The sequence below is a fragment of the Puma concolor genome, chromosome A2, assembly GCF_028749965.1.
Source record: "Puma concolor isolate L17-30 chromosome A2, mPumCon1.1.hap2, whole genome shotgun sequence".
NCBI lineage: Eukaryota > Metazoa > Chordata > Mammalia > Carnivora > Felidae > Puma > Puma concolor.
Genome location: NC_141668.1, coordinates 1,566,230 through 1,581,187, shown reverse-complemented (window position 1 = coordinate 1,581,187; position 14,958 = coordinate 1,566,230). Strand labels below are relative to the sequence as shown.

General features: G+C 47.3%; 1 protein-coding gene across 2 annotated transcripts in view; it reads left to right on the top strand.

Annotated features, from left to right (window-relative positions):
* UBE3C (ubiquitin protein ligase E3C) overlaps positions 1 to 14,958 on the top strand; it is a 121,675-nt gene that overhangs the window by 77,931 nt on the left and 28,786 nt on the right. For both annotated transcript variants that reach the window (XM_086685378.1, XM_025929779.2), the window contains one exon: positions 1,991 to 2,238. In XM_086685378.1, the coding sequence (XP_086541504.1) occupies positions 1,991 to 2,238 (248 nt within the window). The remainder of the gene's footprint in view (positions 1 to 1,990; positions 2,239 to 14,958) is intronic.

Here is a 14,958-nt window from a genome sequence, read left to right as displayed (position 1 = left end):
CAAGCCCCGCGTCGGGCTCTGTGCTGACAGCTCAGAGTCTGGAGCCTGTTTCAGATTCTATGTCTCCCTCTCTCTTACCGTCCCCTGTTCATGCTCTGTCTCTCTCTGTCTCAAAAATAAATAAACATTAAAAAAAAAAAATTAAAAAAAAAGATGCAAATGACGTATTGTGGAATCTAACCATCCCTGAAAAGCATGTTCTGATTGCTCATGTAAGTATATTAAATTGTAAAAACAAAAGAGAGAGGGCACCCCGCTGGCTCGGTCGGTAGAGTGGGCAACTCCTGACTTCAGGGTTGTGAGTTCGAGCCTCACGTTGGCGAGATTGCTTAAAAATAAAACCTTTAAGAAAAAAAAAGAAAAATAAAGAAGAGAATATAGTTTATTATAAAAGCCTGTGCTTTGTAGGCAGTAGACAAATCTTTACATTATAACACTCCTGCCACAGTGCTAGCTGTATGTCTTTAGATAAATAATTCCTTGTCCTTGGTTTTCTTACTCCAGAGTGGAGATAATTCTTAACCCGGAAGGTTGTTAAAAGACTTGAAGTAATGTGTGTAAAATTCTAACATGAATGCTCGCTCGGGGTAAATAATCAACGATGGGCATCCCTTTATGGAGTGCGAGAGCAGGCTGTAACCAGGTGGCTTAATTTGTCTCCCTTACTCTGGGGGAAATGTGGCCTTTACACAGAGCTCACCCAGCAGCGTGTTTCTGTCGCTGCTGGCAGGATGGGGTGGCCCTCGCCCCTGCCGGTCAGTGAAAGATAGTGTCAGTACCGCTGTCCACAGTGGTGTAGATCTCAGTCCATATAAGAAATTGTACCAGCCCCATTTGGACCGTGTTACAGAGTATCTACCGCCAGGCTCTGGGACTTCAGAAGTATCGACACAGCTCCCCGAAGCCACGTTCCGCTAAACCCCTTTCCGGAGTGTTTTCTAGAGGTCCTCTGTCCCTTGGCATAGGTCGGCCTCGCGGGAAGCCTGAAAGATGGTGGTGGCTCCCGAAAGCCCAGCAGCAAAGTGGCACCAGGTGCAGACCTGGGCCGAGCTGCCTGCATCTCCGAGCTCTCGGCATCGCACCCACCCTGCCCGGGGCAACCGCCCCTGCCCCGCCGCACCTGCTCGCACCTGCTCCCGCTCAGGATGCAGGTGGGGAAGGGTGAAGTTACTTTCTCAGACCCGCGCACCCTGATTAAGCCTGTCCAGTGAAGATCACCTGGTTCTGGCTTTTGGCAGAATCACTTCCATTGGCTTGTATTTGGGGCCTGTGTCCCGAGGCCTGTACCGAACTAAGGCTGTGTATCATTGTGGGTGAGGCCAGGGTCATATCCCTGCTGACAGCACTCCTGACCTCCTGAGGACCTGTGTGGAAATTTCTCTAAGATACCAGGCTTAATTGACCAACTTTACAATTTTTTTTTTATTTTAATCTTGGTGGCGCACCATAACCAAAAAGACTTGTACCCTTTTCAGCCGCTTACTGCTTTTAACGATAATGTAGATCCTGGATTCTGACTCTCCTGCCTCGTTCACCTTTTTCAGAGACTCTTTGTAATGTTAATTGCTCTGACATCTTCTTTGTCCATTTATGGTTTTCACCTTTCCTGGTAACAGTTGCTGTTCCCTTGGTATTCTCACGTGCTTAATTCCCTCCCTCCTAGTACAAGTCTCCTAGTATTTTAGAGCATCCTGTCCTTTAGAATATGTGGGATGACTTTATTTGCTCCTGAACACTCAGTTTCCCGTCACCTCCACGTGTGATATATTAACATAAAGGAACTTTCTCTCTTTCTCCCATTGTAAATTTTGGGGGAATTACTGGTCGGTCTATTTCATCATCTGTTTTTAATCTCATTGATTTTTTTTTTTTTAGTCCTGCATTAAAATATCTCTAATACTCTTGCTCCTCTTCCAAAACTTCCTGTAGCAATACTAGCATATTTAAAAATTTTTTTCTCCTCGCCCCCATCACCCCTTTGTTTTAACAGAGCCTGATTTGAAAAAGCGGATCCGCGTGCACCTGCTCAACGCACATGGCCTGGATGAAGCTGGCATCGACGGTGGTGGGATTTTCAGAGAGTTCCTCAATGAACTGCTGAAGTCGGGATTTAACCCCAATCAGGGGTTCTTTAAGACTACTAACGAGGGCCTTCTGTACCCCAGCCCAGCTGCTCACATGCTGGTGGGAGACTCCTTCGCCAGACATTACTACTTCCTGGGCAGGATGCTTGGAAAGGTACAGTGTTCTGGGACCACGGGGTGCTGGGGTGGTGTTTCCGTGTGGTTGCCGTCTATTTCATTGAAGATCTTTATTCAAAATTGCTGAAGTAATTTTGGTGATCCCTGCATCGTATTCCTTTGTATAATAACTAACATTTCATCGTTATGCGTTACATGCACAGTAGTCACAAGCATAAAGTATCTGCACAGTATGGAGAACCTGGGGGCACATACGATAAAATCCTGTTGGTCGAAATCTTTTCAGTGGCTGTTGGCCGTCTGGCTGTGTGCTAGAAATACCAGAAAGCTCTCTGTTGCTCTCATTGGTAGTGTCACAAGTGGTTCTTTAGTTACAAGTGGTCTTTAAAGGTTCCGTAAACTTTTTAGAGTGCTGCGAGGCAGACGACCGTTGTTACCGGGTATGGGGTGAGTGGTACATGTGTCGTGTGCAAACTCCAGGAAAATTGGCCGTGTAAGGATGACGTGAGGGTAATGCTGTCATGAGCAGCACGTCACACACCCGCCGACCGTGCACACAAACACAATTTGCCCTTTACTGTAAGTGACAGGAAAACTTCATCTGTAGCCTGGTGGACACTTCCTGTTTATTGGTGAAACTTTGACAGGACCTGCCCCCCCCACCCCCACTGGTAAAGTCAGAAGCAAAGCCAGGACACCCCTGATACCAGTGCTGTTCGTCAAGGAACCAGGTCAGTCCCTGCCTGTCGTCCCTGCGGATGGCTAGAACAGAGCACCACAGACGTGCAGCTTCTGAGGGACCCACCCACATGTGTTTCTCACGGTTCGGGAGGCTGGAAGGTCGCCATCAACAAGCCGCGGGGGTCTCCTTGGGTGGGGGCCCTCGTCCCAGTCCACGTCCATGCCTTCTCACCGTGTCCTCACATGATGGAAGGGGTGAGGGGCTCTCCAGGATCCCTTTGAGAAGGACACCAATCACATCCCTGAGGGCTCTGCCTCATGACCCCATCACTGTCCAGAGCCAGCCTCCTAATGCCACCGCCCTGGGGACGCAAACATCCAGTGTACCAAAGGTGGGGACAGCAGGCCAGGAGACTTCATTTAAATCCAGGGTGGCTAACTGCTTCCCCGCGGGACAGATGAAGTCCAAAAAAGAGATTTGGATTTTCTTTCTTTTTAACTGAATACTGACTTTTTAAAAAATTTTTATTTTAATGTTTATTTATTTTTGAGAGAGACACAGAGAGAGAGAGACAGTGTGCAGGGGAGGGGCAGAGAGAGAGGGAAACAGAGAATCTGAAACAGGCTCCAGGCTGAGCTGTCAGCACAGAGCCCGATGCAGGGCTTGAACCCACAGACTGTGAGATCGTGACCTGAGCCAAAGTCAGATTTATTAACCAAGTGAGCCACCCGGGCGCCCCACGTTGTCCATTTCTTAAATTGAGTTGTTTGTCTTCTATTATTAAGTCCTTTATATATTCTAGTTCAAGTCCTTATCTGACATGTGATTTGCAAGTATTTTCTCCCGTTCTGTGGGTTGTCTTTCACTTTCTTGATGGCTTCTAATGCATTTATTTTTCTTTTGTTGCCTGAGCTTTTGCAGTCTTGTGTAAGAAACTTGTGGTCACGTGGTTTAATCCAGGGTCGTAGAGATTTATACCTGTGTGTGTTCTAAGAATTGAGTCATTTTAGTTCTTCCATTTAAGTCTCTGCTCCGTTAGGAGTTAATTTCTGTAGGTGGTGTGAGTTAGGGGTCCCAGCAGGTTCTGTCGCATGTGGACACCCCTTTGTCCTCACACCGTTTGTTAAAAAGACTTACGTGGTTCCCTTGCCCAGAGTCAGTTGACTGTGAATGTGAGGGTTTATTTCTCGACTCTCGGTTTCACTCATCTCTGTGTCTGTGCCAGCGTGGCACCGCTTTGATTACTGTGCCTTTGTCGTCAGTCTTGTGCTGTGTGTACTTACCAATGACAAATGGTAACGAAGCCCCAGGACCCAACGTAGCAGAGGGGCAGCGGAAGGAACCGGTGTGTCGTGGATCTCTCTTTGACATGCATAGTAGGAGGTCCGGTCATTACCGTTTGCTCCGATTCCACGTGCGCAGTTGTAATCATACAGATTCCTTGGAAGAGGCTTACTGATGGGCTCAGCTCGACCTCACCGTTACACCAGTATGTTTCTTTAGGCTGTCCTTATCGTTTCAGAGACCAGCTTCAGACATCGGCCTGACGTTAGATTCCTTAGCATACGTGTCAAACAGATCGTTTTCTCATTTTATTTTGAGGCACCCTGCCTCGCCCTGCGGCGCCACGTGCTGGCTTTGGTGTCGGCTGTCCACCAGACCAGACCCCCCCCTCTCTCTGGCTCCCTCTGGAGCACACGGCTTTCCTAACTCGTTTCATGAAAATCTTTGAGATGATGCATAGTCCTTTTTATTAAGGTGAGCCCAAGAATCTCCTAAATTAATAATAGTAAAATTAAAATCTAAAATAATAATGAAGGGGAGCTTTATGTTGCTAGACTAACCTGAAATACCTCCTAATTTAAAAAAAAAATTATTTTTAAATAATCTCCACACCCAGTGTGGCGCTTGAGCTCACGACCCCAAGATCGAGAGTCACGTGCTCTACCAACCAAGCCAGCAGGGTGCCCCTGAAATATCCCCTAAGTTTGGTGGTTTTCACATGGTGCGGTGTCAGACGACAGAGTAATCTTATTTGCATGATGAGATCTTACTAACGTTTTGTATTTTTTCTTCCTGAGTGTATAAATTGTCCCATCTTCATTAATACAGAGACAGGAAAATTGGACCATCCTGGTTCACTAAAGTCTTCCGGTCAATGGTTCTGTAAGTTTGAGGGGATAGACTCCTTTCCCCTGAGTTATCCCCTGGCACGCTATTCTTGACGGCACTCATGAAGACGCAGGTGCAGGGCGGATGACTGATCGCTGTCCCTCCTTTGCTCTGGAATGTGCATCACTTCACACCAGACTCTGGAGACTTTGTCCCAGAAATGAAGTTTATGTCAAGTGTAGTTCAATAATCTTTAAAGTGGTGAAGGTTAGATAAAATCAGTAAGAAAACTAGTTGTTTGATGATGGTAGATAATTTCGTTTCACATAGTTAAGTTTTTACTGATATAATTTTCTGCATTTTCCAGAAATTCCTAAGGGAGTACTAGTTTCTAAAAGATCTGATTATTTTCTGATTACAAATGGTTAAACTTGGTGCCAACATGTTAAAAATTGTCGAGATCTAAGTGAGTGTAATAGTATAGGGCTAATAGTATGGTATCTGAACATTAAATCCTTAGCAGAAGAAAATTGTATATTGATTGATTATGATATTTATTGGGTCATAATGTATTTAAATTTTCTTTAATGCATATGTTAGTGATTGTTTACTGTGATGAAGTGCAAAGAGGTCTTCAAGAGCAATCCTGCATAGAAAGAATTACCTCATGTCAGTGGTCACTTCTCAATTAAAAGTTCCATTAGCAGATGGTTCCTGCTTCTGGTGTGGGTCGTGATTGCATTTTATCGCCTGTAAATCAGGCTGTCGACAGGGAATAAATAAACAGCTCAAGGATGTGGTAATGTCATCTTGAACTTTTTTTTACAGATAGAAGCACCTAGGTCCATTTAAACCAATTAAGTTCAGAAATTTATTGAAGGAAATCTTTTATCATATTTGAATTCTATTTGAAAATGGCTTTTTTCCCCTTGCTTCAGAATATTGATTTAATTGGAACAGGATGCCTGTAAATCAGATTATTTGATAATATCTCGGTCATATATTTCAGATTTCTAATTAGCAGACACCCTTCCACACGTGGTTTACCATTTTGTATTTTAGTAGAATACAGTGTGCGTTTAATGCGTCCTAGAATGTAAATGTTAATGGTTTACCCTGAGATTTTTGAGAGTTGGGAAAATTTATTCTTTTATACCATTGGAGTCCCTTCGTAAAATGCTCACCAAATCTGCTGAGCCTTTAAAAGTGAAGACTGAAGTGAGTATAGTGATTTAGTTACCTTGGTCTTTAAATGGCAAAGCCTCTCTTTTCTCATATCTTGTTCTGAACTCTCAGGCTCATTAGGGGTCAGAGTGACGGAGCTCCCTCATCTGATTGTCACCGAACTAAGTGCTCTTGTGTCTCAAGTTAATAGATCTTTTCGCCTAGATTTTTTAAACATAACATTCAGCCAATAGTTGATCATCCTGTGCTTAATCCAAGCCTTCCAATCAGTGTAAAGACTTTTTTACTTTGGTGTCAGCAAATTTCACAAGCAAGCTTTCTCTGAGTCTCCCGATTATCCACAGTGGGCGGTTCATTATGAGTTTGCTTGTTGACCTTCAACTTTTTTTGGAAGCAGAACAATGAACGATCATAGTAATTTACAGATGATTATTTTGTTTTACTCTTACCCCCTCTGAGAACTGTTCCCTTAAATCCGTACAGCATTCTAATAACACAGAATTTACATTCTTTTCCTTTAAGAACAAAGTGTTCACCAATCTGCAAATTATTCTTCTTGTCAGTTAAGGTCATAGTTTTCTACCTAAGTTTATTTCTTCAGAATTAAACATGATATAAAAACAAGGTAGATTGTATGGTGAAAGTGACAAGGGTGTTCCAGAATGCAGCTGATTCCACCACCTAAAAGTATTATTTTAGTTTTAGCCACTTGGAGATATTCACCAAAATTCTTTCTGCTCCTGAATAGAGTAGATCTTCCCTGCTGTTGGGATTCCCCTTCTCCTAATTTTTACGCACTCCCAAATATGAGTCAAACGCAGATCAGTACCATGTCGAGACCGTCTTCGTTTCTCTAAGCCATGTTAAGTGGTCACTATGAAAATTAGAAACACAGACTTGCTCGTCCTGCTTTAACGTCCACTGCTTTAATCTTCATTTGTGCAGTAAAGACAGTAAATATTAAAAAACAAAATGTAGCCCATTTAAATTCTTTAGAACATTTAAGTACTAGCTTGAAATTAGTAAATTTAATTTAATGAAAGCAGACCAAGGAAACATACATATTGTTACTCTCATTTCCAGAATTGTGATCAACTTTGGGAGGCAGCAGGGGTCTGAGCAGAGCAGTGATGGGATATGAGTCACGTTGTGCGGGTCTCCCTGCCCTGGTACCATAAATAGCTCACATAGCCAGGGGAGCGTGAGCAAGCCGGCCAGTTGGAGGTGTCACAGGCACTCAGGTTGGGTGGTCGTTAGTATCTTCGTCCTGGGAGGTGGTGTTGGAGAGGAAGCAGTGGGACCCAAGGGGATTTGCTAAAAACTCAGATGTTGGGGTGGGAAGGAGGAGAGACAGCAGGGCCACATGGATTTTGTTCTGAGAACCGGGGGATACAAGTGTCATCCACCGAGAGGGGCTTGGGGAGGGATGATGAAGTGTTCATTTTTCCTTAGGGCTGAGAGGTCTGTCAGACGTTCTGTGGTGATGTCAGCTAAGCATGCGGTTGACTCTGCTTGAGGGCCTTGGCTTGAGGGGCAAGGTAGGAGCTGAGCCGTCAGAACTCAAACAGGCTTGAGGTTGTGAGATGGGGCTGTGTCGCCCAGGCAGTAAGTGTAGCTAGAGAAGAGGAAACGCTGAGGAACCGAGTCCTGGGCTGTCCCCAGGCTGAGAGTTCAGAGGCTGGAGGAGGATGTAGCCACCGAAGGTCAGGAGAAGGCAGCTGAGAGCGGGGAGCAGACTGGAAGCCACGTGAAACTGTGTTTCAGGGAAGACACAGTGAGAAACAGTCAGATGCTGTCCATGTGTCAAGAGCATAGGACTGAGAAGTGAGCATTTCACAGCATGTTCGAGAAGCTTGCCTGGAGGGTGGAGGCCAAAGCCTTAGCACGTGGGTTGAAAGGTACGGAAGCAGGGTCTTCCAGAAGTACGTTATTAGGTACTGTGTCCTGTACCTGCGGGGGTACTCCAGCTGCTGTGTCCTGTACCTAGAGGTGTAACCCATAGAAATACGTGTGTGTGTGTTCCCCAAGACCCGTGCATAGTAACGCTGTATTATGCAGCCCCGAAGTAAACTACCCAGACATCCCTCAGAAGTACAGCGGGTAAATGAGCTGTGGGACATTCACATGAACCACAGGGTGACCCAGCTACAACTATTCACAGCAGCTCAGAGGTGTGGCACAGACATGATGTTGAGTGCGAGAAGCCAGAAAGAGCAGAGTGTATTCTGTAGGACTCCGGCAAAACTAATTTCTGTTACTGGGTGTCAGGTCCTTTATCCTTGGAGGGGCACGGGGGGTTTCTGGGATGCTGGTCAGTTCCTCTTTAGGGGACCGAGTGCTTTTACTGAGTCGGTTCACTTTGTGAGGACCAGTTGGGCTGCACGCCTAGGACAGGGGTTCTCCGCTCCAGGAAGGATGGGGTCAGGGGTAGCACAGTCACAGCTCTTGAGGGGTGTTCTGTAAAGAAGATCTGAGCGGTAGCTCAAGTGTGGGGCTGGTAGAGCCTAGTGCTTGTTTGCAAGAAAAGAGAAGGCCCAGTGTGCGGGCAATGGCCACGCAGTTAGGTCAGGGTCACCGTCAGGGGGCCAGCAGCTGTGGGAGGCGTTGCAGTGGGCGCTGTGGCCCAGCAGCAGGGACGGCGGCGCGGGTGATGGAAGAGGCAGTGAGGGGCGGAGATCCCGGCCTTGCTTTTCCCACCGGTGTGAGAGCGCGAACGAGGAGAGAACCGCTGACGGACAGGGACGCTGAGGAGGACGGAGAGCGGGCGCATCCCGTCCCGGAGCAGTGCCTGGTGCTGCCGGGCTGCCAGGAAGAATCGCGCTCTGCAGAAGTGAAACCAAGAATGCAGAAAGAAAAAAAATAGATCGGATTGCATCCAAAACCTTTTTGCTTCAAAGAACACCATCAACGGGGCGCCTGGGTGGCGCAGTCGGTTAAGCGTCCGACTTCAGCCAGGTCACGATCTCGCGGTCCGTGAGTTCGAGCCCCGCGTCGGGCTCTGGGCTGATGGCTCGGAGCCTGGAGCCTGTTTCCGATTCTGTGTCTCCCTCTCTCTCTGCCCCTCCCCCGTTCCTGCTCTGTCTCTCTCTGTCCCAAAAATAAATAAACGTTGAAAAAAAAAATTTAAAAAAAAAAAAAACAAAGAACACCATCAAGAAACTTAAAGAGGGTAAGGGACTTGTGCTAGGATACCTAAAGTCCTCGGAAACGGAAAGGCAAACTTATTTCAAAATGGGCAAAGGGCCTGAGTAGACGCTTCTCCAAAGGACATAGATTAGTGAGCAGCGAGCACAGAAGGGACGCTCGCCATCCTCGGTCCTCAGGAAAACGCACATCAGAACCACTTCACCGCCACTAGGACGGGAAGAGTCAGCGGGACCGGTAAGAACACGTCTGGCGGGGATGTGGAGGAATCGAGGTCCCGTCTGTGGGAGTAGGCCGCGAACGCGGGGGAGGGCGGCCGCTCCTACACAGTCCAGCAGGGCCGCTCCATGGCCCAGCCAGCACGTGTCCGCGCAGAACTTGTCCAGAAGTGCGCGCAGCATTACCGGAAACAGCCCGAGGGGATTCGTGACCCAAACGGCCGTCAGCTGACCAAGACTAACAGAACTGTTCCAGCCCTGCGACGGAATCTTCCCCCTGCCTCTGCACGCTGAACGAAACACGCTACGTGAGCAAAGCCAATCACAGAAGATGGCTGAAATGTCCCAAAAGGGGAATCTGTGAAGACATAAAGTAGATGAAAGATTGTCCCAGGATGGGAGCGTGGGAGAAATGAGGACCACTAAGGAGTACAGGGTGATGAAAATGTCCAAAACCCAGCCGTGGTGACGGCCACACCACTCTCCCCGTACGACCGCTGGCTTGTTCTCTGTAAATGGGCAACTTGTAAGGGACGTGACCTGTGTCTCAGCGAAGCTCAAGAAACAGCAGTGTAATGTGGTGACTTTGCAAGAGCCAGAAAGTGTCAGGGGAGTTAGCGGAAGGAAACTGACATGGGACGGAGTCGGTGGGTGTGACTGCTGGAAGCTGGAGGGAGTCTGGAGGTCAGGGGTCCTAGTCTTGCCAGGGAGAGTACTCGGTGCCTGGAGATAATGCCCTTGAGGGACACCCGTATGCTCAAATTTCAAGGGAGGTGGTATGACAGATCTCAGTCTAATATTTTATTATCCTGTGTGGTAAAAGGATTTTTTTTAAGATTTTTATTTTTAAGTAGTCTCTACAACCAACGTGGCGCTCGAACTCACAACCCGGAGATCAAGATTCACACACACCCTCTACAGACTGAGCCAGCCAGGCGCCTCAAGAACTTTTAAGCCTGAAAAATGTTTCCTTTTCATCGGTGAAAATAGTTCCTGCTGTGTGGGGTACCTCAGCTGGACCTCCCTGTTTTTCTAAACTCTTGCTAAATCTCTCAGAAGCAGGAACGTAACAACAGTTCTAAAACTCCCAGATGTTCACTCCTTGTGGCTGTAAGTGGGACTGTGGGTTTGTTACTTGGGCAGACCCTTTTGGGTGTTTATCTTCCAGAAGTATTTCTGTGGGCAGAGACCGGCCCTCTGGGAAGAGCGGGAACCTGGGAGAGGAGGGGAGGGGAGGCGAAGAGAGGGGAGGCGCCCGCCACTCAGAATTACTCCACGTCACAGGTTGATTTCTGGATGTCCGATGAGGAGAATAGGCTAGGAGAGGTGAACTTTCATCTCCCACCCACCCGACATCCCCTACAGGTTTTCCAAAGTTGAACTGTTTTTTTCAATAAAGCTGTCAAAGCATGAAGTCCAGGCCGTCCGTTGCCATGTAACGTCCGTTGGAAGTAAGGACCCGTCCTCTCGAAAGCCTTGGCTTCCAGTGTTGGCAGTGGCCGTGGCCATGGCTGGAGGCGTGGGAATGGGGCCTAGAGAGGAGCGCCCTGCTCTCTGGCACCTGGAGTCCCCGTAGGAAGAGAAGGCGGTGCCAGCACCGTCGCATGGAGCCTGCGGGTTTCGGGGATCCCTTGAACCACTGCACCTGCCCAGTCGTGCTTGGTGGGCGTTCGCCGAGTCCTGAACGGACGGAGTCAATGTGTAAAGAAACACTGGAGGTGCCCGAGAGCAGGAGGGAGTGTGGGGGTGGGGGGCTGCCTCACCATCTTGGGGGGTGACGGTGCACGGGAGGTGCCTGGGAACCCGGGGCGCAAACCTTTACACCTGGTGTCGTTGCCGCCGTGCTGACGAAAGCAGTGAGCGCCATGGAAAGACGCCTGGGACAGGGTTGTGGACGCCCAGGGGCTTGGAGTGACTCTTCACACACGTGGACGCACACGTGGTTTTGCATAACCTGGGGTGTCTCCAAAGAGCAGAAATGGGTTTTTGCAAACAGATTTATGGTTGTAGAATTGCAGTGTACAAAGTATAGTCCCTAGCACATGATAAGTTGGCATTTAATGAATGTCTCCTGAGCGCCCGGATGCCGGATGTTGCATGTAGACTCAGGTCCTGTTAAGGATGGAGTGTGTTTCCTGCCCTGCGGGAGCTTATGGGCCTAAAACCCACGGTAGTCCCAGCGAGGACCATGTTTTCCACTCCCGGTTAGTAATTTTGAAGCACAACTATTAGATGGCGTATTACTGGGGTGCCTGGGTGGCTCAGTTGGTTGAGCGGCCGCCTTCGGCTCAGGTCATGATCTCAAGAGTCACGGGTTCCAGCCCCGCGTCGGACTCTGTGCTGAAGGTCAACCCGGAGCCTGGAGCCTGCTTCGGATTCTGTGTCTCCCTCTCTATCTGTTCCTGCCCTGCTCATGCTCTGTCTCTCTCTCTCTCTCTCTCTCTCTCTCAAAAATGGATAAAGATTCTTAAAAAAAAATTTTTTAATACATAACGTATTACTGTCAGCTTACATCCTTATTTTACATTTCTTCCTTATTTTTTTAAACTCCAAGGTTAGCATGATTTGAAATAATTAAAATTATTATCTTCTTGCTCAATTAGGGTGGTTTTAATACAAGACAACTCTGATATAGTTTTTAGATTAAGTTATAAATGTTCACTTTAGAACTGCCTGAAGATTGATAGAGATGCATTTGAAAAGCATTATTTTTTTTATTGATTCTTAATGTAGTAAATTACTGAAGTTATTTGGCAACAAACAGAAATGGCCTGTGACGCGGTTCGCATTTATTCTCCCGATAGCGCCGCGATTTGCATTAATTGCATTGCGACTGCACTCACTTATATTAAAAGGTTTCTACTATAATTAATCCTTTTTATTTCAAATCATTTTGGCACAATCTCTAGCTATAAACACTCATAAAAGACAGACAGTTGAAAAATACGCTACAGGTTTTTTCCATATACCTAGTGCAGTTTTTTTCATGACAAGTAGTTATTGATGTGCTTCTGGAACAAGTGTGCAACTGGCTGAGAATTAAGGCCAATGTGGAAAATGCTAAGTGGATTATTTTGCATAAAAAATAGTCAGTCTTGAAATTGTATAATTAACCTGTGTTTAGAAAATACCTTGATTTATGCTTACATTTGTATCTCAGTTGCATACATTATGGAAATTTAATTTATAATCCATTTAGCTGATGCAATCATAGTTTTTAGTGCTATCATTTATTAGTGCTTGTATATTAAATGCTCTAGCGGTTTAAACCTGCCTTACGTAAAAAATTATACCTAGGCATTTACATTTTATGAGTCACAGTGGGATTTCTGTTTAAAATTCAGGTAGCTCTGATATATTTAACGAATTTCACTGGTTTATTGTTACTAATGCAGAAATGGCAAACAATGACCTTATATATTGAACATCAAATGATTTACACTTCCAGCTTACTTTAAAGTCCACTGTACAAATGAGGCTTTTCTTCAACACCTGGAATTAATCATGTCGTCTTGTGCAGAATGTTCTTGGCTTTGAAGCCATCGTTCATTTAGAAGTAATGGGAGTTTTAAGTGCTCCGGGGTAATAGTGTTAGCCATTCTTAACTTTGAGCAAACTGTGGATTTTCCAACAGCTCTTTCTTTGCGATACCAGTAGATGGGTTAGGCCCGGTCACCATCGTACTGCTCATTCTCTCGTTCTGAAGCCCTTTTTTGCCTTTTTCTTTCTTTCTTTCTTTTTTTTTTTTTAGAATTAATCGGCTAATCATCAGTCTTCAAGTCAGAAGTAAAAGCGCAGAGACATAACCCTTCAGTTTCCCTGGCAGAGAACATCTGGAGTCTTAGCTGGAGGGGGAATATTACGAAATACGTAGTTAACAGATGGTGTGACCTGGCTTGGGGAGAGTGTCACTCGTATTGTCGGCCGGTGGCTTTCTGAAACAAGCCAGTGCTCTCCGGGTGTTTCGTGGCTGTCTTCTGCTTCCTTCCAGTCGTGTTAGTGGGGGGACTTTCCGGTGTCCATCTCAAGGTGAACCTGAGCATTCTCCGGCGGAGGAGGGAAGGGGGCACTCGTACAAGTGTTCAGTTTTCGGTGTGTTCGGGGACCAGTGGTTTTTCACAGACGACCACTGTTTGTCGTTACTAGTGCGGAAGTGGCGGGCACTTGATGTGGAACGGCCAAGAGGACACCGTAAGGGTGCCGGAAGCCGTAACCAGGGAAGGGCTCCCGTAAGCCGAGCTGACGGATGGCGTCGGGGCTCGAAGGTTGGAGGGGCAGAGCCCCTGCTCTCTGGACGCTGGTGGTCTTCTGTGTGCAAACTCACACGGGCGTGTCTCGGCAAAGCCTCGTGTCCCACACCTAGTGGATGTGGATGTGGATGTGGTCAGGTGCACGGCCTCCCGGCAGAGGGGCTTCCAAAGCTGCGGCCTCGTGGCTGAGAGATTTCCCCCGGGATTAAACTTTGTTTTTATGTTGGTGTTCCCTGAGTGGCGTGGTGGCACTGGAATCTCCCCTACAGGAAAAGCGGTGAATACATCCCAGCACAGCTCACGCTCCGCAGCTCACGGCAGCACTTTCCAAGGTGGGGCTCCCTCCTCCATCCCGCTCTGTCTGTGCTCCTGGCGCCTGGCCTCCCGGCCTCACTCCGTCTCAGGGTCTCAGGCAAGGGTCCCAGGGTTTGTGACGATGTGCACCCAGCTCCCCACGTTCCAAGTGGGGGTGGGGACTCCCCTCATCCCGTGTCAGGTCTCTGCAGACCACAAGTATTCTAGCACGAAGGGCCTTTGTCGTGGAGATCCAGACTCCCCTTGACTTCTGTAAGCCTCCCTTCCTTCCACTGAGGAGATCTTCCTGACGGGCCACACAAAACGAGGCCAGCGTCAGTATGTGCTCGCTTAGTCTCAGTAGAACATTTGTGACGAGACCTGTGGCGGCTTCCAAGTCCCTCATCTCTTAGAATAAAATAATAAGAATGTTCCTGAGAAGTCTACAGCCTGTTTCTCACTCCTTGTTGAACTTTACAGCCTTGAGCTGTAGTGATATTTATCATGTAAGATGAACCCTGACATCATGTTGGAAAACCCGCACCGTCTCTTGGTAGAGAATCTGGGGGTTAACACAGTGAAGCCGTCACCACTGGTCATGAGGGAGTTACCACAGCGAGGTACCCCGTTGCACCAACCAGAATAGCTAAACGTAAAAAGACTGACTGTACCAATCGCTGGTGAGGTCCTGGACCAGCTGGAATCTTCCTGCTTGCTGGTCATGGTGGGAAAATGGTTGCACTTTGGAAAAACTGCATGTCGTTGCCTAATAGAGCTAGACGCACCTTGGGGCCCAGCGCTTCCCCTGTTAACAGGTCTTAGGTCTGTACTGGGAGAAACCAGCACGGATCCACAGAAGGGCTCAGACCGAC